The sequence below is a fragment of the Bos indicus x Bos taurus genome, chromosome 3 (assembly GCF_003369695.1).
Source record: "Bos indicus x Bos taurus breed Angus x Brahman F1 hybrid chromosome 3, Bos_hybrid_MaternalHap_v2.0, whole genome shotgun sequence".
Lineage (NCBI taxonomy): Eukaryota > Metazoa > Chordata > Mammalia > Artiodactyla > Bovidae > Bos > Bos indicus x Bos taurus.
The window spans coordinates 13,498,292-13,526,049 of NC_040078.1; the positions used below are offsets into that span (position 1 = coordinate 13,498,292).

Here is a 27,758-nt window from a genome sequence, read left to right on the forward strand (position 1 = left end):
TCTCTTCTCTTGCAGCTACTTTCATCAATATTTCCTCTGCAGCTGAACGGGCTGGGAGGCAACCTGCAATGAGGCCCTGCTCAGAAGACGCCCACCTCTGCTGGACCTCCTGGCTCCTGGGATTCATCAGTCTCCTTCTCAGTGAGTGGCCTGGGCTCCTGGGGAGGGAGGGATGTCGGATAAAGCCAGCAAAGCAGGACCCTACCACTTGGAGTGCCCTTTAGGTTTTGACGTCTCTGTTGAACAAAAAGGGACAAAACTCTGTTATAAGTTTTCAAATGCAGTGTACTTGGTTTAGAGCCTCAGAGTGCAAGGAAAGAATAATATGGCCTTTTTGGTTGCTGCAAGTCTGGGACCCCTGAGCTCAGGCAGCCTTGTCTGCATTAAGAGAACCATTTCTAAGTAGGTAAGGTTGCTTCTGCTACGGTAACAGGGAAGCCAAGAGAGCCTGCCCAGGGTCCTGGGGAGAAGGAGTGAATCAAAGAACATGGCTCCTTGGGGCAGAGGGCAAGGGATTGAGGTTCTCCTGGTCTAGACTCAGAGAGGCCCTGGAAGCTTATACAAGACATCAGGGAGGAAGAGGCCGACTAGAGCCCCAGGTCTGAGCCAGAGAAAGCAACTATGGTCAGGCTCCTTGGGCTTCTCTACTAGAAAGGGATAGTGAACACGCACTCTCCACCAGGGTTTGGGGTGCAGATCCTAGAAGATCTTCACAAAGGAGAGGGTCCTTGCAGTCTCCAGTTTATCTCACAGGAGTTTATAAATTTTGCATTCCACCTCAGTGTTAGTTTTCATTTTGAAAAGTTGAAAAATTACCTCCCAGTAAAACAAGTTCTCTGGGAGAATGCCCTCTATAATGCAAAGCACTGTTTTAGGGCAAAATTCTAGAAACAATGAATCTTTACATCAATTTGGAAATGATTGAACAAGATGGGAAGTTTCTGTACAGTAGAGTATTATGAAGCCTTAAAAAAAAAAAAAACAGTCTACCAATTGGCTGGGAGGTATTTCTAATTTTTGATAGTGTCATATGCATGGATTTCCATCAGTAAGATGCAGAAAACTATATATAATAAAATCTTAAACTTGTAAATGAAACAGTAATCTTCGATATTTAAAATCATCTATACACCCACGTACTTATAAAAGTAGGAGAAAATGCAGAAGAAAATTTAATAGATGACTAACAGGGGATTAAAATGGGGGAAAAGTTTGGAGGTGGGAGAATAAAAAGTGGAGAGAATAAGGAGTTGAGCAAAAATGAGGAACTGAAAGAAAAAGAGAATGTCCTAAAGAAGGATGTGTACCAAGCAATTATCCTTCAATTAAAAATAAATTAATTTAGAAAATTCACAGGAATAATGTAGATACATCTATAAATTTATGAAAGATTAGACAATTGTATATATAAAAATTAAATACAAACTAATGAAGAAAAGAAGAAAATATTGTGGATTGTGATTTCTGGATCAGTTCAGTTCAGTTCTGGATAAAATTAAACAAATTAGAGAGCATTTGTAAAACCGGGCCAACTTATATTACTGAAGGGCATTGAAATAAGGACTATATCCCATTTAACTAGATTGCTTCTGTCTACAGTAAAATATAGACTGTCTTCGCTTTTCCAGTGTTATTTAACTGCAAAAATATGTTCAAAATTATAGTCTTATCCAAAGTCTGGGACTAGAAATTCACAAATAAAAAATAAAGAGATGGACACAAAGTGAGATAAAGGGAGAAAAAAAGAGAGAGAAATGGTTTGAATTTCTCATGTTAGAGATGAGACAATCTGCACACAGAGAAGGAACATGACTTCCTCGGGGTCCCCCGGGATCTGGGAAGGAGTGGAACTTGTTGCCCCCTTAGCCCCAACCTCCATGGTACTGAGTGAGATGGACACTTCCCAGTGGAGGTTGGGCACCCTGGGTGAACTGGAAGAGGCATCATTGGAAGGAATGTTAAACTGCTCTATACATTTGGAGGGGTGGGTGGTGAGGGGTGATGCTGTGGGTGAAGTATCTTTTTCTTTATCATTCTTAACATCTTTAACCCTTTTCTGGACATGAGTTTGGAAGTAGTGGGAAAGGAAGCTTGAAGGTGAGTTCAGTTCGCGCTGTAATTTCCCAGAGACACAGAAGCTACTGGAGAGGTTGGGGAGATGCACTCACCATAGCAATAGTCTCCTTCATGCCCTCAGTGTGTCCCTGTGTCTACTGGCAGAACACAAAGAAGAAAGGGTCCCTACCGTCACTGGCATCTAGAGAGTCATGGAGACGGAGGAGATGTGCAAAGGCACAGGTGGGTTTGATTACGAGTTGAGAGAAAACGGCAATTGATTTCCTGGTGTGATGACGAAAGAAGGGTCAGAAACGGGAACAAAATTTTATGTTGATTTTTTAATTTTATATCATTTAAATAAACTTTACTCTCTTCTTTATAACCACAGCCTTTCTGGCTTAATTTTCTTCTTCAGGATTAGCCCTTTTGTAGTTCACAATGCTCTTACTGTCTGCCTTCTTTTTCTATGTCTTCTTTCATCTTCTTCACAGCTGGTGCTCACCACCAGCTTGAGTCCATCCTCCTTGCAGCCTGAGAGATGAGCCTCCTCTCTCCCTGGTTCTCTCATTTCCAGCAAGTGTAGGGTCTGGTGGATCTGCTGTTTAATTCCCTGCTGGCCAGAAATCCCTGCTCTGCTCTATGTCTGACTCTGCAACCCCATGGACTGTAGCCCGCCAGGCTCCCTTGTCCATGAGATTCTCCGGGCAAGAACACTGGGGAAGGTTGCCATTTCCTTCTCCAATGCATGAAAGTGAAAGTGAAGTCGCTCAGACGTGTCCGACCTTTAGCGACTCCATGGACTGCAGCCTACCAGGCTCCGTCCATGGGAGTTTCCAGGCAAGAGTACTGGAGTGGTCCCTGCTCTGCTAAACCCCTGATATTACTTGCTTCCCTTTTCCCAGGAGAGAAAGTTGGAGGATTAGCCTGCAAGAGCTGCTCAGATCCTGGTGATGAGATAGCAGTGCTGGGAGGGGAGCCCCTACGGAGGTCAGAAACAGGGTGGTGGGGGGGGGCTGGTGGGAGCTCCTGCAGGGGAGAAGCACTGGGCTGGAGAGGGGAGCCCTGGTGCCAGGTGTGGCTCTGCCCTGTGTGACCCAGGACAGGTTCACCTGCTGGGGGGCCTCCTCCTCTGTGACAGGAGGGGCCTGGGCAGACTCCCCCCTGAAGCCCTTCCCAGCTTCTGTCCCCTGAGAGGACTCTCCTGTGTGTACATCAAGGCCTCTGCTCTGTCTCTTCATCCCATGTTGTCCTAGCCCTGTGTCACAACAGGGACTGACAGCAGTGCACCTGTTTAGGGTTCCTTCAAACAGGAGCCTCTGGACCATCACTGTGGTCACTTCTCAGCCCTGCGTGGAATGAGGGATGCTCTTCTTCAAGCATCCCCTTTGGAATCCAGTCTGGCCCTCTGTTTTCTCTGCCTCTGCTCCTGAGAAGGGTGTTTAGACCACCTCCTGAAAGACATCACCCTTCAGAGTCTATGGAAACTTTTTTTGCACACCATGCGCTGAAAGTATAGTAAAGCAGTATTAAGCCTAATGTAAGACTCCAGGCCTGTGAGGGAAGCTGAAGGGACTGGGATGGAGGCCTGACCCCAGGGAGATTCAGTGAATAAGTGATTAAATAAATACAAAGAAATATCCAAAATACACATATATATGAATACTGGCCTGAGTCATTCTCTGCTTCTAATGAGAACCAGGAATGGGTGTAAGTACAATAGAGGAGGCAGGCTTGATATGAGAAAAACTTACTCATTTGGAGAGAGAACATTTTTTCCTGACAGGCAGAGGCCAACCCAGGTGGATCCTGACCTCCTGGAAAAAGCAAATTAATGTTCCCTTCAGGATAAGGCTGTTCTGCATTACTTTCTCTGGTCCTGTTCTGTCCTACCCTGTCCCCGAAAAGGGCAGAGGGTATCCAGTCCCTGGGGCCTGTATCTGAAGAAGGAAGGTGGGCTCAGGATGGGGTGGCCCTAAGAGGAATGTGCCCTCTGGTCTCAGCTCCGCAGGAAAGTGATCCGGGAAGGCCCACTGCAACCTCTCGGGGACTGGCTAGGGAAGTGCTGACTCAGTGGCAGGGCCAGCAGAGCTCACTAAATGATCACTTGCTCACTCTCATATTCTAGTCCCTGGCAGTTAGCCAGACCCTTGTGACCCATGCTGGCCAGAAAGCAAGAGCAGACAGCAGCGATTCTCCCATTTCCCCTCCCTGCTGTGGGGCTGGGACCCTGTGAGGACGCTGTGGGCTCCATGGAGGTGGTGGAGCCTCCACTCTGTGTGACGGGAACCCTCTCTCACTCTCTAATGGGCACCTGTGGTGGGGGACATAAACTCCTCTTGTTCTAAGACCTTGAGGTATTAACTGCTTGTTACACAGTGCAGCCTAGCCTCTCCTGACTACCACACTGCCTAGAAGCAAGAAGGAGAACAGCATTCATATTAGTATTAGGTATTTACTGTTGTGTAACCTGTCACCCCAAAAGTTAATGCCTTAAACACCATCAGGTAGAGTGTCACATTTTCTCTAGGTCAGGGCCCAGGGGTGGGTCAGCTGAGTCCTCTGGCTCAGGGTCTCTCAGACTGAAATCAAGGTCTTGACTGAGGCTAGGCTAGACCCTGATGCTCCGAGTCATCTGGGAAAGCTCTGCTAGCAGGCAGCTCCTGTGGCTGTTGGACTGAGGGCCTCAGCTCCTCCCTGGATGTTGACCGGAGGCTCCCTCGGTTCCTAATTTCATGGGTCACCCCAATAGGGCAACTGGCAATATGGCAGCTGGATTCCTCAGAGCAAGCAAGGGAGAGAGTGAGAGAGAAAGAGTGTGTGTGAGTGTAAGCCAAGAGGGAAGTCGCAGTCTTGTGTACTCTGAAATCACCTAGTGGCATCCATCGTGTCTGCTGCGGTCCATTCCTGAGAGCAAGTCACTAGGTGCAGTCCACACTGCAGGGAGAGGGGTTAAACAAATGTGCGAACACAAGGAGGCAGGGATGTAAGGAGGCAGTTTAAGCGCCTTCTACAGTTATGCACCTAATTTGTGCCTGAAAATGTGCTCGTGCTTTTCACTTGTATTGTCATTTAACTTCTACTGACCTTATGAGGTCGGTAAGGAAATGTCAGGTTAGCAAATATATGTAACCTATTCAATGTTAAACTTCATTAGAAAGAGGACTTGATTCCAAAAGTTGTTTCAATTAATTGTACTCGGCTGTCTTACTAGAATCAAGGAATTATCCTGGGTGGATTTCTTTAAAAAGAGGTTTGTGTGGGTTCTTTCCTTTATTATTGATGAAAAAAACATATGTCCAGTTTCCAGTCCTTTAGGCATCTGCAGCACTGGGGCCAAGAGTCCTGGTGCACATGGTTCTGAAGTTCAGGATCCTGGAGCCCGTGTTCCCCTGCAGGGGATCCGAGGAAGTCCTGTGTTGTTTCACGTGACCAAGAAGCAAGAAGCTGAACCAGAGGAGGTCTCGTGGGCCTTTGGCCCTGAGTCAAACTACAGTGTCTTGCTGCGAGTCCACCATGGGGAATACACTCCAACCTGGGTCAGCCTCCAGGACAAGTACCAGCAGAGGGTCCATGTGCCCCACATCCTGTCCCTGAAGATTGAGAACCTGACCTGTGAGGACAGTGGACAGTACCGGGCTCGAGTCAGCTTCCCTGGAGGATTAGAACTTACCCAGGTTTTCCTCCTCACTGTCTATGGTAAGTGACCCCTCCTCACCATGGCTTCCCTCCTGCTTTTGTTCTAGGAGGGTCACATAGACCCCATTTTGTAAGATTTTATTTAGACCCCAACCTTCAGACTCTGTCTTCTCACCCAACAATAAGGTGTGCATGTTAGCCACAAAAGGAGAACAGACTTGAGATTCACCAAAGGGAGAAAATCCCTTCAGTACTTTGAGGGAGGAAAATGGGAATTTATACGGTAACATTAATTGTTCTTTCCAAAACTGAGTTGCTTAATTTCTCTATTTGTTTTCTATTACTACTGTAACAAACTACCAGAAAAAACGTATGGCATTAAAACCTCTCAAATTGATTATCTTACCATTTTGTAGGTCATAAGTCAGCCTTGGGTCTCATGGGGCAAAATCAAGGTGTTGGCAGGCCTGTATTCCTACCTGGTGACTCAGGGGAGAATCCATTTCTTGCCTTTCTGACCTTCAAGTGGATACCTGATTTCCTTGGCTGGTGTCCCCCCTTCATTCATTTTCAAATCATCAAATTCATCTCACATTGCATCCATCTGATCTGTTCTTCTGCCTGTCTTTTTCACTTCATTTTTGATAAGAAGTATTTAATTTTTTTACAGTATGCCTTTTACTGTGATCTTTGACGAATCAGCTAGATTCAGCATTGTAGTTAACAATAACAGCAACAACAACAGCTTGATAGCAACAAGCAAATTTTTTATTAAAAAAATTAAGAAGTCCTTGAATATTTGCAGTTGCCAAAATACACAGGTACTAAGCAAGAGGTCACTTGAGAAAGGAAAATTAAGATACCAAATGTTTAGGCCAATAAACAATGGTAACAGGGTCAATTCGAACTAGGTATGAAGTTAATTTTTTTTTAAGAAAACACTTTATTGAGGTTTGATTGACATACAAAGAGCTGTGCATATTTAATGTATCCAACCTTGTAATAGGATTTCTAAGTGAATTATTTTGCACTTGAATATCTTATAGTTGCAGATGAAATAGGTATTGAGATCTGTTTGACTAGAAAAAAGAAATAGTTGAGAAAAGAAATAGTTGAGAAAAGAAATAATAGTTAGGTGGCTTTGGGTGAGTCATTTAACATCATGTAACTTTATCTAAAAAGTGATAGTAATTCTTTATTTTTCTTAAGGCATTCGCTGAACCAGGCGATTGCTTAAAACTCCTTCCAGTTCTAAGAGAGATTGAATTGGTGAATTATCTTAGGGGAGTGTCTCAAGAAGATATTTCCTCAAAAATTTTAAGACATTATCATATATATCAGATGGGCTAGTAAATTATAATAAAGTTTATATTAACTATATAGTATTATTTTTCAAAAGAACTATAGGTAATTTTAATGTGTGTGTGTGTGTGTGTGTGTGTGTGTGTGTATGGACTTCCCCAGAGGCTCAGCAGTAAAAAATCCGCCTGCAGTGCAGGAGCCACAGAAGACATAGATTCGATCCCTGGGTTGGGAAGATCCCCTGGAGGAGGGCATGGTAACCCACTTCAATATTCTTACCTGGAGAATTTCATGGACAGAGGAACCTGGCAGACTATGGTCCATAGGGTTATGAAGAGTCAGACATGACTGAAGTGACTGAGCAAGCACATATACTAGTGAAACTGTCACCATAACTTATGCCAAAAAATTAGATCCATCCCCTCCAAAAGTTTCCTTCTGCCTTCTTCATTTGATTTTTGTTGTTGTTGCTTATGTAACAACACAAAATTTAAGTATAGTCTACAGTGTTATTAATTATAGGCATTATAATTGCTTTACATATATTGTATAGTATTGCTAACTTTAAGCACTATGCCATACAGTAGATCTCTAAGATTTATTCATCTAGTGTAACTGAACCTTTGTACCTTTTGACTAATACCTACTCATTTCACCCTCTTCCCAGATCTGTGCAAGAACCCTTCCACTCTCTGCTTCTATAAGAATGAAAATATAAGACTCATCATATAAGTGGTTTCATGCAGTATTTATTTGTTCTTCTCTCTCTGGCTTACTTTACTTAGTGTAATGTCCTACTGCTTCATCTGTGTTTGTCACAAAAGACAAAATTTCCTTCTTCTTTAAGTTTGAATAATATTTCTCTAGATGAAAGTGAAAAGAGGAGTGAAAAAGCTGGCTTAAAACTCGATATTCAAAAAAAGATCACAGCATCTGGTTCCATCACTTCATCTCAAATGGACAGGGAAAAAGTAGAAACAGTGACAGGTTTATTTGTTTGGTTTCTAAAATCACCACACACAGTGACTACAGCCATGAAATTAAAAGATGCTTGCTCCTTGGAAGAGAAGTTATGGCAAACCTAGACAGCATATTAAAAAGCAGAGACATCACTTTGCCAACAAACATCATCTAGTCAAAGCTATGGTTTTTATAGTAGTCATGTACAGATGTGAGAGAAGTTGGACCATAAAGAAGGCTGAACATCGAAGAATTGATGCTTTCAAATAGTGGTAGAGAAAAGTCTTGAGAATCTTTTGGACAGTAAGGAGATCAAACCAATCAATTCTAAAGGAAATCAACCCTGAATAGTCATTAGAAGGACCAATGCTGAAGCTGAAGCTCCGATACTTTGGCCACCTGATACAAAGAGCCAGCTCTTTAGAAATGATCCTGATGCTGAGAAAGATTGAGGGCAAGAGGAGAAGGAGGAGACAGAGGATGAGATTGTTGGATGACATCACCAAGTCAATGGACATGAGTTTGAGCAAACTCCAGAAGACAGTGAAGGACAGGGAAGCCTGGCATGCTGCAATCCAGGGGGTTGCAAAGAGTTGGACATGACTTTAGTGATTGACCAACAACAATATTCCTTTGTATGTATATACCACATGTTTATCAACGCACCTGGCAATGGACATTTAGGTTGCTTCCATGTCTTGTATATTGTAAAAATTTTGCAGTGAACATGGAAATGCAGATATATTTTTGAAATCCTGATTTCTGTCCCTTTAGATATATACCCAAAGCATAATTGCTGAATCATAGAGTAGTTATAAGTCATAGACAAAGTTATGGTTTTTCCAGTAGTCATCAGGTATGGATGTGAGAATAGGACCATAAAGAAGGCTGAGCATCGAAGAATTGATGCTTTTGAACTGTGGTATTGGAGAAGACTCTTGAAAGTCCCTTGGACTGCAAGGAGATCCAACAGTCAATCCTAAAGGAAATCAGTCCTAAATATTCATTGGAAGGACTGATGCTGAAGCTGAAATTCCAATACTTTGGCCACCTGATGAGAAGAACTGACTCAGTGGAAAAGACCCTGATGCTGGGAAAGATTGAAGGAGGGAGGAGAAGGGGACAACAGAGGATGAGACGGTTGGATGGCATCAACGACTCGATGGATGTGAGTTTGAGCAAGCTCTGGGAGTTGATGGACAGGGAAGCCTGGCATTCTTTGCTCCATGGGATCGCAAACAGTTGGACACTCTGAACACGACAGTTCAGAGTGACTGAACTGAACTGAGGACGAGATGGTTGGATGGCATCACCAACTCAATGGGCATGAGTTTGAGCAAGGTCCGGGAGTTGGTGAAAGACAGGGAAGCCTGGCATTCTGCAGTCCATTGGGTTGCAAAGGGCTGGACACACAACTGAGCAACAGAACAACAGCAAGTAGTTATATTTTTAATTTTTGAGAAACTCTATACTATTTTCCAAAATGGCTGCACCAATTTACAGTCCCACCAACAGTGTATGAATATCTCTTTTTCTCCAGCCCATCAGTAACACATCTTTTTTTTTTCTTTTTGGTAGTAGCCATTACAACTGGCATAAGAGTATACTCACTGTGGTTTTGGACTTCCCGTGTGGCTCAGCAGTAAATAATCTGCCTGCAGTGCAGGAAACACAGGAGATGCAGATTTGATCCCTAGGTCAGGAGTATCCCCTGGAGGAGGAAATGACACCCTGCTCCAGTATTCTTGCACACACTGTGGTTTTGATTTTCACTTTCCTGGTGATTAATAATGTTGAGTGATTTTTCATATACCTGTTGGCCATTTTTATATCTTCCATTGACAAATGTCTATTCAGTTCATTTCCCCATTTTTAACTGCATTATTTAGGTTTTTTCCTATTGAGTTGTATGCGTCCCTTATAAAATTTGGATACTAACCATTTATCAGATATATAGTTTGCAGCTATTTTCTCCCATTTCTGTAGGTTTCCTTTTCACTCTGTTGAATGTTTCCTGTGCTGTGGAAAAACTTTTCAGTTTACCATAATCCCATTTGTCTATTTTTGCTTTATTGTCTATGCTTTTGTTGTCATATTCAAACAATTGTTGTCGAGGCCAGTGTCAGGAAGATTTTTCCCTTTGCTTTCTTCTTAGAGTTTTACAATCTCTGGTATTACTTTTAAGTTGTTAATCCATTTTTAGTTTATTTTATATATGGTGTAAGGGTCCAATTTCATTCTTTTGCATGTGGCTATCTGGTTTCCAAAGCACCATTTTTTGAGAAGACTTCCCTTTCCCCATTGTGTATTCCTGGTTTCCTTGTCAAAGATCAGTTGATCATATATGCATGGGCTTATTTCTGGGATTTTTATTCTGTTCCATTAGTTTATATGTCTGTTTTTATGTCTGTTTTAAGTAGCACTGTATACTTTGAAATAAGGAAAAGTGATGCCTCCAGTTTAGTACTTCTTGCTCTAAGCTGCTTCTACTATTTGGGATCTTTTGTGGTTCCATACAACCAGTCCCTTCTAAAGGAGATCAGTCCTGGGTGTTCTTTGGAAGGACTGATGCTAAAGCTGAAACTCCAATACTTTGGCCACCTCATGCAAAGAATTGACTCATTGGAAAAGACTCTGATGCTGGGAGGGATAGGGGCCAGGAGGAGAAAAGGATGACAGAGGATGAGATGACTGGATGGCATCACCGACTCGATGGACATGAGTTTGGGTGGGCTCCAGGAGTTGGTGATGGACAGGGAGGCCTGGCTTGCTGTGGTTCATGGGGTCACAAAGAATCAGACACAACTGAGTGACTGAACTGAACTGAACTGATGAATTTCAAGATTTTTTTCTCTTTTTGTAAAAACTCCCTAATTATATTTACACAGTTTGGACAGAATCTATAGATTGCTTTGGTACTGTGAACATTTCAACAATATTAATTCCTCAAATTCATGAACGTGTAATGTCTTTCTGTATATTTGTGTGTATATGTCTATCATCAATATTTATAGTTTTTGGTGCACAGATCTTTCAATCCTTAGTTAAGATTATTCCTAAATATTTTATTCATTTTGATTGTAATGTAAGTGGGATTGTTTTCTTGATTTCATTTTCAGATAGTTCATTGTTAGTGTATAGATGTGCAAAAGATTTTCATATGTTGATTTTGTGTCCTGCAATTTTGTTGAAATCACTAATTAGTTCTAAAATAATTTTTCTGTGGAATCTTTAGATTTCTCTACATACAAGATCATGTCATTTGCAATAAAAATAATTTTACTTCTTCCTTTCCAATTTGGGTGCCTTTTATTTCTTTTGCTTGCCTGCTTGCTGTTGCTAGAACTTCCAGTCCTATGTTGAATAGAAACAGCAGACACACTCGCCTTGTTCCTAATGTTAGAGGAAAAGCTTTAAATCATTCACCATTGAGTTTAATGTTAGTTGTAGGCTTTCATATATGGCCTTTATTGTGTTAAAATAGCTTCCTTCTATTCTTAATTTGAGAGTTTTATTTTTTTTTCTTTTTTCAATGCTATTCTCCCAAATCTCCCCACCCTCTCCCTCTCCCACAGAGTCCATAAGACTGATCTATACATCGATGTCTCTTTTACAGTCTCGTACACAGGGTTATTGTTACCATCTTTCTAAATTCCATATATATGCGTTAGTATACTGTATTGGTGTTTTTCTTTCTGGCTTACTTCACTCTGTATAATAGGTTCCAGTTTCATCCATCTCATTAGAACTGATTCAAATGTATTCTTTTTAATGGCTGAGAGTTAAAAATTTGAGAGTTTTAAATCATGAAAGAATATTGTTTTTTGTCATATGCTTTTTCCACATCTATTGAATTATTGTGTAATTTTTATCCTTCATTGTTTTAATGTGGTATATCACATTATTTTTTTCTTTTTTTTATTATTTTTTTTTACTTTACAATATTGTATTGGTTTTGACATACATCAACATGCATCCGCCACAGGTGTACACATGTTCCCCATCCTTTGATTTGCATATTCTGAAACATCGTTGCATCTTTAGATTAAATCCCAGTTGGCCATGGTGTTTGATCCTTTTAATATTTTGTTGAATTCCATTTACTAGTACTTTGGTGGAGATTTTGCATTTATGTTCATCAGGGTTATTGGCCTATAATTTTTTGTGTGGTGTGTTAGTTTGGCTTAGGATATGCCAACATCTTTAAATGTATTTGTTCCCTATACTACTACTTTTTTTGGAAGTGTTTAAGAGGGATTAGATTAATTCTTTGGTATGTGATTTTATAAAATTCACCTGTGACTCCATTCAGTCATGAAATTTTCTTTGTTGGGAAGTTTTTGGTTGCTAATTAAAACTCCTTATTTATTATTATTGATCTGTTCGAGTTGTGTATTTTCTATTGATTCAAACTGTATAGGCTGTATGTTTCCAAGAATTTATCCTTTTTTTTTTTCAGGCTTTTGTAGTTTTATGGTATATAATTGTTCATAATGGTTTCTTATGATCTCTTTATTTCTGTGTACCAGTAATCTCATTTTCTGATATTAATTGATTCTTCCTTGTTTTTTCTTGTCTTGCTAAGTCAATTTTGCTTATCTTTCCAACACACTCTTAGGTTCACTGAGTTTTTATTGTCTTTCTAGTATCTATTTCATTCATTTCTGCTGTAATGCTTATGACTTCCTTACTTCTGCCAACTTCTGGCTTAGGTTTTTCTTTGTTTTCTTAGTTCCTTGAGATGTAAACTTAAGTAGCTTGAGAACTTTATTCTTTAATATGTTTATCACTATAAAATTCTTTCTTAATACTGCTTTTTTAATTTATTTTTTAATTGGAGGATAATTGCTTTATAATATTGTGTTGGTTTCTACCTTACAACAACGTGAATCAGCCATAAGTAAAAATATATTCCCTCCTTCTTAATCCTCCCTCCCACTCCAGCTAGCCCACCCTTCTAGGTCATCACAGAATACTGGGCTGAGCTGGCTGTGTTAACTTCCCACTAGCTATTTCACACATAATAATGCATATATTGCAAAGTTACTCTCTTAATTCATCCCACCCTCCTCTTTCCTGACTGTGTCCACAAGTTTGTTCTGTACTTCCAAATCTCTATCCTGCCCTGAAATTAGGTTCATCAGTGCCATTTTTCTAGATTCCATATATATGTGCTAATACGTGATATTTGTTTTTCTCCTTATGACTTACTTCACTCTGCATAACAGGTTCTAGGTTCATCCACTTCACTACAACTGACTTAAATTAGTTCCTTTTCATGGCTGAGTAATATTCCATTGTATAGGTAACAATTTTATCTGCTTATAGACATCTAGATTGCTTCCATGTCCTGGCTATTGTAAATTGTGCTGTAGTGCACAGTGGGGCATATGCCTTTTTGAACTATTTTTTTCTCCGAGTATATGCCCAGTAGTGGAATTGCTGGGTCATATAGTAGCTCCATGCTGTGATTCATGGGGTCACAAAGAGTTAGACACTACTCAGCAACTGAACTGAACTGAACTGAACTGATGGTAGCTTTTGTGAAAGGAGTATGACAAGGCTGCCTGCTGTCACCCTGTTTGTTTAACCTATACACTGAGCACATCATGAGAAATGCTAGGCTGGATGAGATACAACTGGAATCAAAATAGGTTAGAGAAATATCAACAACCTCAGTTATGTGGATGATACCACTCTAGAAAGTGAAGAGGAACTAAAGAGCCTCTTGATGAGGGTGAAGGAGGAGAGTGAAAGAGCTGACTTTAAACTAAACATTAAAAAAATTAAGATCATGGCATCTGGCCCCATTACTTCATGACAAATAGAAAGGGAAAATGTGGAAGTAGTGGTAGATTTCCTCTTCCTGGGCTCCAAAATCACTGTGGATAGTTATTGCAGCCGTGAAATCAGAAGACAAGTGCTTCTCGGCAGGAAAGCTATGACAAACCTGGAGTGTGTTGAAAAGCAGAGACATTACTTTGCCGACAAAGGTCCATATAGTAAAGGCTATGGTCTTCCCAGTGGTCACGTATGGTTGTGAAAGCTGGACAGTAAAGAAAGCAGAACACAAAATAATTGATGCCTTCAAACTGTGGTGCTGGAGAAGACTCCTGAAAGTCGCTTGGACAGCAAGGAGATCAAACCAGTCCATCCTAGAGGATATCAACCCTGAATACTCATTGGAATGACTGATGCTGAAGCTGAAGCTCCAGTATTTTGGTCATCTGATGTGAACAGCCAATTAATTGGAAAAGTCCCTGATCCTGGGAAAGACTGAGGGCAGAAGGAGAAGAGGGCATCAGAGGATGAGAAGACTGGATGGCATCACTGACACAATAGACTTGAATTTAGGCAAACTTTGGGAAAAGATGAGGAACGGGGAGGACTGGTGTGTTGCAGTCCATGGGGTTGCAAAGAGTTGGACATAACTGAGAGACTGAACTGAACTGAGCTGATTCTGACCTGTGTGAGGTGATACCTCATTGTAGCTTTGATTTGCATTTCTCTAATAATGAGCAATGCTGAACGTCTTTTCATGTGTTTGTTGGTTTAGTGCTGCTTGTGCTTCCTTCTATAGGTTTTATGGGCTTCCCTTATGGCTTGGATGGTAAAGAATCCGCCTGCAATGTGGGAGACCTAAGTTCAATCCCTGGGTTGGGTATTTTTTTCCTTTTCTTTTACTCAAGATATTTTCTTATTTCCCTTAAGATTTCTTCTTTGACTCAATGGTTATTCAAAAATGTGCTAGTAATTTCCATGTGTTTGTAAATTTTCCTATTTTTCTTCATTTATTGTTTCCTAATTTCATTCCATTGTGATGGAAAAGATATTTGATATAATTTCTTAAATTTTAAGTATTGTTTCATGGCCTAACATATGATGTATCCTGGAGAATGTACTGTATGCACTTGAGAAGAATATGAATTCTACTGCTTTGGGTATAATATTCTGTTTGGTACATCCTTTTGGTTCGTTATAGTTGGTAAAGTATTGCCTGCAGATATAGGAAGCTTGGGGCTTGTGCACTGGAATGACGCAGAGGGATGGTATGGGGAGGGAGGTGGGAGGGGGGTTCAAGATGGGAACACGTGTACATCTGTGATGGATGCATGTTTATGTATGGCAAATCCAATATAATATTGTAAAGTATAAAATATAATAATAATAATTAAATTTTTAAAAATTGCCTGCAGTGCAGGAAACCCCAGTTTGATTCCTGAGTCAGGAAGATCCCCTGGAGAAGGGATAGACTACCCACTCCAGTATTCCTGGGCTTCCCTTGTGACTCAGCTGGTAAAGAACCTCCCTGCAATGAGGGACACCTGGGTTCAGTCCCTGGGTTGGGAAGATCCCATGGAGAAGGGAAAGGCTACCCACTTCAGAATTCTGGCCTGGAAAATTCCATGGAATGTATAGTCCATGGGGTTGCAAAGCATCAGATGCAACTGAGTGACTTTCATACAAAATACATACATACATACAGTATATGTTTGTTAGCTCCATTTGGTCTATAGTATCATTCAAGTCTGCTGTTTCCTTCTTGACTTCCTGTCTAAATTTTCTACCCATTCTTGAAAGCAGGGTATTCAAGACCACAATCATTCTATTGCTATCTATTTCTTATGTCACTGTATGCTCTATATATTATAGGTGTTCTGATGTTGGATGCATAAATATTTATCATTGTTATATCTTCCTATTGAATTGACCCTCTATCATTATGTAAGGACTTCCTTCGTCTTCATGACAGCTTTTGATTTAATGTCTATTTTGTTTGCCATCAGTGTAGCCACCCATACTCTCTTTTGGTTCCCATTTGCATGGAATATCTTTTCCCATCCCTCACATTTAGCCTATGTGTGCCCTTAAAACTAAAGTGAGTCTCTTGTAGATATCATATATTGATATTGTATATCATATATATATAAAGTTAAGTCTTGTTTTATTCATTCAGTCACTCTATGTCTTTTACTGGGGAGCTTAATCTATATTTTAAGTATAAGAATTTACAATTTCATTTTTTGTTTTGGGGGATATTTTTTACTGGAGTATAATTGCTTTACAATGTTGTGTTGGTATGTGCCATAAAAAATATGAATCAGCTATACGTATACATATATCCCCTCCATCTTGATCCTCCCTCCCACCCCACCCCCTATCCCAGTGCAGTAGGTCATCACTGACCTACAGCTGAGTTCCCTGTGTTCTACAGCTGCTTCTCACTACCTATCTATTTTACACATTGCAGGGTATATATATCAATGCTACTCTCTCAATTCATCCCACCCTCTTCTTCCCCAACTGTGTCTATAAGTTTATTCCTTATGTTCTTTATCTCTATCCCCACCCTGCAAATAAATTCATCAGTACCATATTTCTAGATTCCATATATGTGTGTTACTATATAATATTTCTTTTTCTCTTTCTGGCTTACTTCACTTTGTATAGCAGGCTCTAGGTTCATCCACCTCACTATAACTAACTTAGGTTCATTTCCTTTTATGGCTGAGTAGTATTCTATTGTATATATGTACCACAACTTCTTTATCCATTCATCTGTTGATGGACAGCTAGATTTCTTCCATGCCCTGGCTATTGGAAATAGTGCTACTATGAACATTGGGGTGCATGTGTCTTTTTTTAAAGTTTAATTATTTTTTAATGTTTAGGGTAGCTTTATTCATAATCACTCCAAACTAGCAACAACAAAGATGTAAAAGACAACTGTCAAAAACAAACAAAAATTTTTAAAGCTATGTTATATCTATACAATGGAATTCTAGTTGGCAATAAAAGTAACCTACTTGATGCATGCAACAGGTGGATGAATCATAAATATATTTTTTCATAAATGTATTTTTACAAGTGAAGAAAGCCACATCAAAAGACTTGTGTCTTTTTGAATTATGGTTTTCTCAGGTGTATGCCCAGTAGTGGAATTGCTGGGTCATATGATAGTTATATTTTTAGTTTTTAGGGAATCCCCATACTGTTCTCCATAGTAGTTGTGTCAATTTACATTCCCACCAACTGTGCAAGTTCTCCACACCCTCTCCAGAATTTATTTTCTGTAGAATTTTTGGTGATGGCCCTTCTGACCTGTGTGAGGTGATACCTCATTATAGTTTTGATTTGTATTTCTCTAGTAATGAGCAATGTTCAGCATCTTTTCATGTGTTTGTTGGTCATGTGTATGTTTTCTTTGGAGAAATATCTATTTAGGTTCTGTCATTTTTTGACTGATTTTTTTTTCAGCTGCGTGCGCTGCTTGTATATTTTGAAGATTAGTCTTTCATTGCTTCATTTGCAAATATTTTCTCCCACTCTGAGGCCTTTTTTCATCTTGTTTATGGTTTCCTTTGCTGTGCAAAAGCTTTTAAGTTTAATTAGGCCCCATTTTTTTTATTTGTAATTGTCATTTTGTTTAATCTGTTTTGTAGTTCTTTTGTTCCATTCTTTCTCCCTTACTGTCTTCCCTTGCAATTTGATGGTTTTTCTATATTAATATGTTTTGATTTATTTCTTTTTCTTGCATGTATCTTTTATAGGTATACTTTTTTGTGGTTACCGTGAAGCTTAGATAAAACATATTTATAACACCCTATTTTGAACAACTAATTTAATTTCAATCACATATAAAAACTCTGCACTTTTACTTTTACCCACACAAACATATTTTATGTTATTATGTCACAATTTAAATTTTTTTATATTTTGTACTCATTAATATATGTTTCTATTATAGTTATTCTGAATACTTTTGTCTTTAACTGTTATATCAAAGTTAAAAAGTGACTTATGCACCACAATTACATATTATTGCAACATTGCATATTATATTTATCTATATTGTCAATGAGACTTATACTTTCATATGATTTTGTATATTTTTAGCATTTTTTAGTTTCAACATTAAGAGCTCCCTTTGGCATATCTTATAAGGCAGGTTTAATGATGAAAAACTCTCTCAATTTTTGCTTGTCTTGGAGAGTCTTTATCTCTTCTCCTTTTTTAAGACATTCTTACCAGGTATAAAAATTTTGGTTACCAGTGGGGTTTTTTCAGTACTTTAGAATACATCATTCCATTCTCTCTTGGTCTATAAGGTTTTTGCTGAGAAATTTGATGATATTCTTTTTTTTTTTTTTTTTTTTTTTTTTGATGTGCGAAGTTTAGAGTGTCATTAACAGGAAACAGACAATAGCACTAAATTAAAATCATAACTTGTAGCAATTTGCAATTCATTCACATTTCACAGTAGATGCCCCCTCCTTTCAGCTTATGTTGACTATTACCAGTAAAATACACTATACTGCTGCTGCTAAGTCACTTCAGTCACGTCCGACTCTGTGCGACCCCACAGATGGCAGCCCACCAGGCTCCCCTGTCCCTGGGATTCTCCAGGCAAGAACACTGGAGTGGGTTGCCATTTCCTTCTCCAATGCATGAAAGTGAAAAGTGAAAGTGAAGTCGCTCAGTCGTTTCCCACCCTCAGCGACCCCATGGACTGCAGCCTACCAGGCTCCTCCATCCATGGGGTTTTCCAGGCAAGAGTACTGGAGTGGGGTGCCATTGCCTTCTCCAAATACACTATAGCAACCATTAATTGAGCATTTTCAGTGTGCCATGAACTTTAAACGCATTCTATGACTGAACATTTAAACAGAACTTCCTGTGTGCCAGACATTGTTCTCAGCACTTTATACGTATTAACTTAGTCCTCACAAAAACCCCATGAGATAAGTACTATTATTATCACATTTTTCAGATGAGAAAACTGAGATGCACTGAGTTTAGACAATTTCTACAGGATCATGTATTTAATTAAGAAACAGGGCAAAAGTTCAAAATCCTTGCAAGTCTGTTCCACAGTTCATACTCTCAATTCTTACCTCATAATCGCATCTTCAAAATATCTCCAAGAAATATATGTTGTAATTCTCTCTTTCTATAAGTAAGGAAATTGAGGTTTAGAATGCTTAAGTGATTTCTTTAATCACCCAGCCAGGAGGTGGCAGAGCCTGGACCCACAGCACAAGCTTTCCCAAAGCCTAAAGGCCAGAGGTTTATGTTATTTCTTGTATCCATTGTGGTTTATGGGCTTTTAATAATCATTCTTCCTAAATGAATATTAGGTCATATATCTAAATGACTGCTGAGTTCTAGACACTGTGCAGGCGAAGATTAAATGGCCCCGCCCTTCCAAGAGCTTGCACTATAGCTACAAAAGTTCTGATGTTGAAGCTGTCAGTCAAGTATATAGAGAGGCTGAACAAATGACATCTTCCCCATGCTTTTTTGTCACCTGCAAAGACTTCTGGTGGCTGGCGGCTGTAACTATGAGTGTAGAAAAGAACACTGACCACATCCCTTACTCAGTCAAAAGTATCTCTCATAATAAAGGGATACTTTTGTCAATGCTAATTACCAAATTCTCCAAGCCATGTCATGTTGCTTAAAGCTATTGTCAACAAATTTTTATGGTGGTCTCACTTTCTTTGCCCATTCTGAATGAAGGTCCTTCTGCATCTCTCCACTCCAGCCTTAATAGTTATAGCCATTGCATTGTGTTGAGTAAGGCACCACTTCTAGAGGTGACCATGCTCGAGAACTCAATAATAGTACCAAGAGACATTAACAAATCATCGAAGGACATGAACAGTGTCTTATTGGTATTGGCCATGGGATCTCTGTTAACTCAATTTTGGTGTGCCTAAGTGTCCTCTTGTATTATGTAAATAAAAACAGTATCTTTCTCTAGAGGTTTTGTAATAAGCTAATGTAAAGCACTTAAAGCAACCCTGGAGGATTGATGCCCATGGATGTTAGCTGGTGCTGCTGTTTCTTCTCTTCGCCCTTCTCCCTCCTCCTCCTGTCTCCCCTCCTCCTTCCTTTCCTCCTCTCCCTTTGATGATATTCTTGAAGAGATTCCCTCGTATATGATGCCCTTCTCTTACTATTTTCAAAAGTCTGTCTTTCTCTTTGACTTTTGAATATTCAGTTATTACAGGTCTTGATTTATACTTCTTTGATTATACCATCGTGGAACCTTTGGGCTTTGTGAATCTGAATGTACATTTACTTGCCCAGACTTAGGAATTTTTCAGCCATAATTTCTTTAAATAAGCTTTCTACTTTTTTTCTTTGTCTTCTCTTTGGAACTCCCATAATGTGTGTATTGATTTTCCTGTGGTATCCCATAGATTTTTTTCACTCTTTTTCCTTTTCCTACTCTGACTGTATAATTTCAAATGCTCTGTCTTTGATTTTGCTGATTGTTTCTTCTGCTTGATCAAGTCTGCTGATGAGACCCTTTATTGAATTTTTAATGCAGTCATATTTTTAGTTCCAGAATTTCTGTTTGGTTCTTCTGAATGGTTCTTCTCATTTTGGTCACAAATTGTTTTCCAAATTTTTCTTAATGGTCTGTCTGTGTTCTTTGGTATCTTGCTGAGCTTATTTAACATTACTATATTGAATTATTTGTTAGGCATTTTATAGATCTCTATTTCTTTGAGGTTGGTTATTGGAGTTAGTTTTGTTCCTTTGGTATTGTCATGTTTCCCTTATTCTCCATTTTGTAGCCTTGCATTGGTGTCTGTGTATTTGAGTAAGCAGTCTCTTCTTCTAGTATTTTAGGGCTGGCTTTAAGGAAAAAAAAAAAGACATTTACTGTAAAGTTCAACAAATGTGAGGCTTCAGCTGTAGAGGCATGTGGGATGCTGGCTGCAGGAGTATGTGAGGTTCTGGGTATAGGGTTGCATTGACCACCATCTGTAGGTATATGTGAGAAATGGTTTTCCAGGCCATGTGTCCCAGTTGCTGAGATGCCCTTCCACTTACATTTGTTTGGTAAAGAACCCACCTGCCAATGCAGGAGACATAAAAATGTGGGTTCGATCCCTGAGTTGAGAAGATCCCCTCGAGAAGGGCGTGGCAATCCATTCCAGTATTCTTGCCTGGAGAATCCCATGGACAGAGCAGCCTGGTGGGCTACAGTCCATAGGTTTGCAAAGAGTTGGACACAACTGAAGTGACTTAGCACGTGTGCATGAAACCTCAGATAATGTCCTCACTGTTCTGGGTGCCGTGAGACAGAAGCCAGCTTCCCAGGCAATGCCTCACAAATTATGGGGAAGCTAGACTATCACTTCATTCCCTCTTTCTCCTGTGGGAAAAGTCACAGTCTAGAGGTATCTCTCTCAGCACTGAGTCATGCTGGCCTGGGATCAAGGTGATGAGGTAAAGCAAAACTCTTCTTACCCTTTCCCCGTGGCTGACCTAGGATTTTTGGTCCATCAAAGTGTTGGAGCCCCCCACCTGAACTCTGAAGATCTCATAGAGGTATTTCTGACCATGGATAGTTGTTAAGTCATATATCCTAGTGTCTTGCTCGCATCCGTGCCTTCTTTCTCGTTCAAGGAAACTTATGGTTGCATTTTGCCCATCCAGATAATCCAGAATAATCTCACAATTTTAAGGTCAACTGATTAGCAGCCTTCATTCTATCTGTTACCTTAATTCCCCTTTTTCATGTAATGTAACATAACCACAGGTTCAATGGATTAAGACATGGACCATCTTTGAGGGCCCATTATTCTACCATGATTTGGAAATCCAAGTGTAGTTAGAATCCCCTGTACACTGTCTTCTCGCTCAGAGCCAATCCATTAATGGCCTCACTAAGAAAAGACACCACAGTTTAGCTCTTAAATGCTACATAAGTATAGAGAAAGTTTACACTGTAATGCTTATTAAGGAACCCATTTAGTGAACACTGTCTTCTGTCTTTTCCTAAATATCCTCCCTGCATAGGGAAATATCCTTCTATGGAGAAGACAATTCATAAGTCCCCACGGGATTTCTAAGGCAGCTTGTAAATCTGTCACTTTTCTTCCTGTCTATACCACAAGTTCAGTGGAATGTTCTAACCACACTTGGAATTGTCATTCCTAGTTACTACCACAGCATCTCCCACAAATGCCTCTCTACTTTTGGGAGCCTAGTGCCTTTCTCCGGCCTTCCAGAACTAACCAGATGTCCTTTTCCATAAAAGCTGTGCTGTCCCATGCTTCATCTCAGCTGGAGACACAGGCCATGAACCAGGACAAGCCCTTCTGTCCCAAGCTCCCAAGCTTCTTGCTCTTCTGGGAAAAATCCAATTTTAAAAAAATAATAAGCCCTAAGAAAATGGAATGCAAATTTTATTTTCTTGTGGATGACTCTTAAGGCTTGTGAAACTTACTGAAATTACATAGGGCCTAACCCAATAGCCCCATTCCAAGCTTTTGGTGAATATTCAGCTTTAGGAAAATTATGTTTTAAGTATAAAATGCACCCACTTGCTTTATAGGAGAAGGAAATGGCAACCCAATCCAATGTTTTTGCTTGGAAAATTCCATGGACAGAGGTGATTGGCAGGCTACAGTCCATGGGATCGCAGAGAGTCAGACACGACTGAGCAACTATCACTCACTCCTTCACTTTCTTTATAAGGCTTCCTTATACACCTTGGCTTCAATGAGGTAATAGATATTAAACTGTGGCATGTAAAGTTTTCCACATATGTGAAGTTTAATTCTTTTGTTGCCTCCTACCCCAGAGCCCGTGCCCTCTCCCCAGATTCTGGTGGGATCAACATCCATCACACCAGACTGGTGCAACGTCACCCTGGAGTGCAGAGCCTCTGGGGCCACAGACGATCTGAACGTGACCTGGGAGAACAAGGGCATCCCCGGAGAATGGGAGCAGAGAAGGACATTAGAACCAGCTTCCAGCCCATACATTCTGGCTGTGAGTGTGCCAAGAGGCCAGCCCAATGCCAGCCTCGTCTGTGTGGTCAGCAACCCGGTGGGATATAAAACTGCCTTCTTCAACCTTGGGGGAGTCTGCGTCCATGGTGAGTGCAATCTGCCAGAGGGGAGGAGCACTTTCAGAGGTCAGATAGCACTGAGGTCTGGGGGTTCAGGGCTTTTCTTCCCACCATTTTCTTAGCACTGCTTTCTGACCACTTCATACAGGAGTGTAGGAAAAACATCCAACTTACCTTTGCTTTTCAGTGTGTCTCACATCCATGACCTGCTCTAAACTGCTTGCCCCTGCTAGCCCAGGTAGTCGTTTTTCAGTGCCTCTCTCCACCACTATCCAACATCCATTGTGCATTCAGCATGGTCTTCAGGAAAGTAATCACACTGGGTCATTTGTGGCTTTTCTTCAAGTCTAACCTCCATGACTTCCGGTGGGATGTCACGGACGGGCTCAGACGCTCCTCTGTCCACATTTCTGACCTTATTTATACACTTACCACTGAATTCCTTGTTTGTCATTCCAGAATGTGCCCTGCTTTTGCAAGTTTTTGCACCTCTGGACATGTTGTTTCCTTGACCATCAGCCCTTCTTCACCCTATGTCCTTGACTCCCTGTCTCATTCTTCATGGAGGATTCTCCTCAGCCACTGCAGATATGTGGGCATGTGAAAATGCATTCACACATGGCCCTGCCCTAAGATAGGCCCCATGATTGGTCTAAAAATCTGATAATTTGTCTAAAAATCTACTGATGTCTTGAAATTTTCATAATTTTTTAACAAGGAGTCTGCCTTTTCATTTTGCACAGAGTCCTGCCATGATATAGCCATCCTGCCTTCAGGCATTGACTCCCTCAGGGTGTCTGTGGCAACTCCTACACTGAGTGCTGATTATCTGTTTATGGATTTGTCTCCTCCATGGGCAGGAACACTATGAAGGCAGGAGCCATGTTTTATTCTTTGAATCCCTGTGCAAGCACAAGCTTCTGGCCAAAGTTTATGTAATCAAAGTTGCACTGAATGAATGAATAACCTTATCCTGTGTGCAGTCTCACCCTCTGTAAACCATCCTCCATGAGCTGGTGCAGGGGTCTGAAATGTCAGGATCACTTAAAACATCTGTTAATTGGACCTCTCTACCCTAAGACTAGAGTGTCAGGTGATTTTCAATACTCAGCATTACCCACAAGCCCTCACTAATCCCTCTCACCTACATCTCATTCCCTGCCCAGTCCTGCCTGCTGCAATAAAGTGCTGGCAACTCCCAGGGGCTGGCTTTAGATACTGCCATTTCCCAAATGTGGTACCCCTCCTTCCTGGAATACTGTGCCCACCGTGAATATCTGGGAAACTGCTGCTCATCCCTCAAGGTCGGTTTATGCATCACCTCCTCTGGGAGGCCCTCCCTGAGGACCTCTTTGCAAGGGGTAAAGCTCTGTTTTACTGCAATCCCTCTGGCTAGCAGACTTAGATACTTTCTCAGTCATCTCCACCCCATCTTACTCATCTTAGTACCCTTGTCACCAAGCAGGAGCTTAGGACCTGGTTGAAGGAAAGAAACTGCTATACTCTTCCCTCTTCAGCTTCTGAACCAGGACTGTTTAGACTTCTCCACCTGCTGTCTATCTTCCTTTGGCAATGAATATCTCAAGCTCTCTCTTGACTTTAACTTATTTGCCCTCTATGTTTGAGGAAAACAGATTCAGCCAATCTGGTCATTGCTGAACTCTTGCCAGGCATCCTTGGGGCAGTTGCGGCTGTGTTATTGATCCTCGGAGGTGGACTGTACCTTTGGAAGATACGTAGGAAGAAGATGGAGACTGGAAAAGGCAGGTTTCCCTTCTCCTTCCATGCCCACAAACCTCTCTTTCTCATTGCATTCTTGATATCCTTTCTCCTACAGTTTGTTCCCTTGAAATGTCCCTGCAGAGGGTTTAGTAGGTCTGGCCATGGTCTGTGTCCATAGCAGTGGGTGAGAGTGCAGATTTCCAAGGCTCAGATTCAACCTCCACTCTGCCTGTCTCTCAGGTGCAAGATCACAAGATGCTGATGATGATAGCATCCAGTATGTAGAGCTGAGCCAGCAGAAATCTCAAGAGAGCTCAAACAAGGTGAGAGCTGGGCTGTGTGCTCTCCCAGGTCTCTCACTGCCTGGCCTGAGTTTGTCAAATCTTGTCACTGATGTTTCTGTTCCTACTGCCTCTTTAACACTTTTCAGACAGTCAACAATGTTAACTAAGAAAATTTGCGCTTGGGACCAATATAATGCTGGGCACTTAGGGGAATTCATAAGTATTGCATGTCATCCACTGGTTCTTTTCTGATCCTTCTAGGGCTCCTCTATCCCTCAGCTGTTTCAGGAACCTTTTGTCTTGCATTCCCAGGTTATCAGAGAACAGCATCTGAAAGAAAGGGTACCTCTCATTACTATCTACAGTGAAGTCTGTAAGCCAGGTCATGCCGTGCAGATAATTTAATTGGAGGAAACAGAAGAACTGACATTCCCAGGACAACTCCACCAGGAGCTTGATCCCTGCAGACACCTGCCTCTCACCTCTGGTCCAGTTCCAGCTGCCTTTGGTTTGCTGTACTCTGATCCTCCTGGCCACCATTCCCTGGGCCTATGTGGTCCTACCACTTCCTCTGATGCCTCTCCAAGCTGTCCTCCCACTAAGGATCCTCACAGCTGCAGAGCAAGCACTCCTCCTCTGCCATTGACTCAACTTCTGACCCCTCTCCTCCTGAAGCTTCCCAAAAAGGACCTTCCTGACTGTGTTAATCCCCATAGCCTCTGATGTGTGGTTGGTGTATGTCTTTCTGAGAACATGACTCCAGGCATGGAGACTGTGTGGAGATGGTCCATGCCACAGAGGAAGGAGTTAAGACTTTGGTGTTGGATGCTGAGCTGGGGGTCCATGGAGGCAACACATATAGGCAGGAGCCCACAGAGGACTGGCCTGAGGCTTTCTTTGTGCCTCACACAGGGCGAAGTCTTGGGAAGAGTGTCTACTGTACATTATATATCTTATTCTTGGCTACTTGTGTTAACCTGGACTTCGGCCTCAACTCTGCCCAAGGGCCCCAAACCCAGCTTCCTTTAAAGTTGAAAGAGGAATCTGTGCCACTTCACCCCCTTCCAAGACTTATTTTTCTCAGAAAATAATCCTAGAACCTCAAAGTCAGGAGTTGCATTCTTAGAAAAACAGCTCTAGCCTGTCCCTTTCTGGAATAAGAGTACTTGGTCATGAAGATGGATGTCAGTATCCGCCGACCATCCTTGATGAGGCTTCCAGGGGATAGGAAGAGTGAATTTTGTGGGAAGATCTGAACTAGACCTCTCCAGTTGCTTCTATTGAAGAGTCCTGCTGGCCTCAGTCTCTAGGTCAGCCTCTTTTTGGCTCACTCACATCCCTCTGTCGGGAATTATAGTTCCCTTTCCCTGCTCCTTGCTCCCACCCCTGACTACTGGAACCCTACCATCCTGCCCAAAGCCCTCTTCCTAACCACATGTTCCATGAAGCCTGTCTGGTTCACAGAGGTTTAGACATGGTCTCTCCTATACTGATCTTTTCAAACACATAACTGAGGCTCTGTCACAGTCTGCCATGAGATTGGTCATGAGTCTTCCCTGCTAGACTCACCTAGGGCTTCCTCAAGGGTGTTGGGGCCACAGGAAACCAGTGCCAAGGAGACAAGGACAAGCCCCTCTGTCTGTGAAAGATTTGAGCAACCATTCTTCCGAACTCCCAGGGGGACTCAGCAGACTGAGACACAAAGAAGAGGTTGCTGAAGATTTTTCTGGTAGTGAGTCTAAAAGGGAATTAAAGATGGACATGATGACCTCCAGCAACCCCACCTGTCCCAGAGGTTTGAGGTGGGGACATCCCCACTCCACCGACAGCCTCATACTACCCGAAGACCTGTTTCAGCTGCACTGTGGTGTGGTGGAGCTTCTCCTTTCTCTGGAGGTCCTCACCTCTTGGAAGTCCCTGCTTCCTGCCTTGGGTCCCAGCTCTTGGGTCAGAAGTGGGCTCAATCTAGTAGTGTGAGTTGCTGTGATTTCTAAACTGACCCAGATTCCTGGGTCACTTGGTTCTCCTCCGTGCTCACCTCAGTTCAGCTGCCTCATATCTGCCTTCAGACTGTCTAAACATCGTCCCTGCTCAGGGCTTGAGCATTGTGAAGCAATACTAAGAGCCTGCTGGATGGTGAACAGGTGAGGGAGGAGGCAGGGGATCTGTAATAGGACACCACTTCTGATCTCCTGTCCTTCAGGTGGAGCAGAAAACTGAAGGAAAGATAGGCTCCATCTCCTCATGAACTTCTCAGGTAACTGATCATGGTTGGGCATCAGTGCCCATAAGCCCAAGAGCATTGTAAGATGGGACCATCTGGTAGCCATTCCCACCCCCACCAAACTTAGAAAAAAATAAAATGAAGGGGCCTGGTTTTTTCTGAACCTGTAATGAACCAGGGTTTGTTCCATGCATTTTAGAAATATTATTCTTCTAATTCTAACAATGACACTCTAAGGTTGATATTATTATTCCCATTTTGCAGAACAGAAAACCAGTATCTCAAACTAGTTGGTGGTACCGCAAAACCTGAATCTAACAAAGTTCATAGCTTACCCCTTCACATTAGTCACTGAAGACCTTGGAATTCTCAAGTATTCAGGTGGGAATATCCTCCAGCTTTTTCTCTCCCAAGGATCCCAGACTCTGACTGAGGTGCTTTAGTATCCTCATTGATATGGAGCGGCTGGTGGTTAAAAAGGAATTACTCCTGAAGTGGCCAATGTGGCCTTGGTGGATGGGAAACATAGAATGAGAGACCTTGATTTCTGATGCAGATGAGACATTTTAAGGGAAGATGTTTCTTCCCCTTGGGTCTCTGTCTTTCCTTGTAAGGTATGTGTGGATGTCATCACCTCATCTTCAAACCAGCTTCCCTTTTGCAATGTTATTCATAAAATCATTCAACATTCGATAAA

General features: G+C 41.4%; 1 protein-coding gene across 1 annotated transcript; it reads left to right on the forward strand.

Moving 5' to 3' along the window:
- On the forward strand, window positions 1-27,758 carry LOC113884717 (SLAM family member 5-like). The gene is made up of 5 exons (XM_027529589.1): window positions 1-141; window positions 5,359-5,754; window positions 22,562-22,858; window positions 24,466-24,876; window positions 25,150-27,758. The coding sequence occupies exons 1-4, from the start codon at window positions 69-71 to the stop codon at window positions 24,729-24,731; spliced, it is 1,032 nt and encodes a 343-aa protein (XP_027385390.1). The 5' UTR covers window positions 1-68; the 3' UTR covers window positions 24,732-24,876; window positions 25,150-27,758.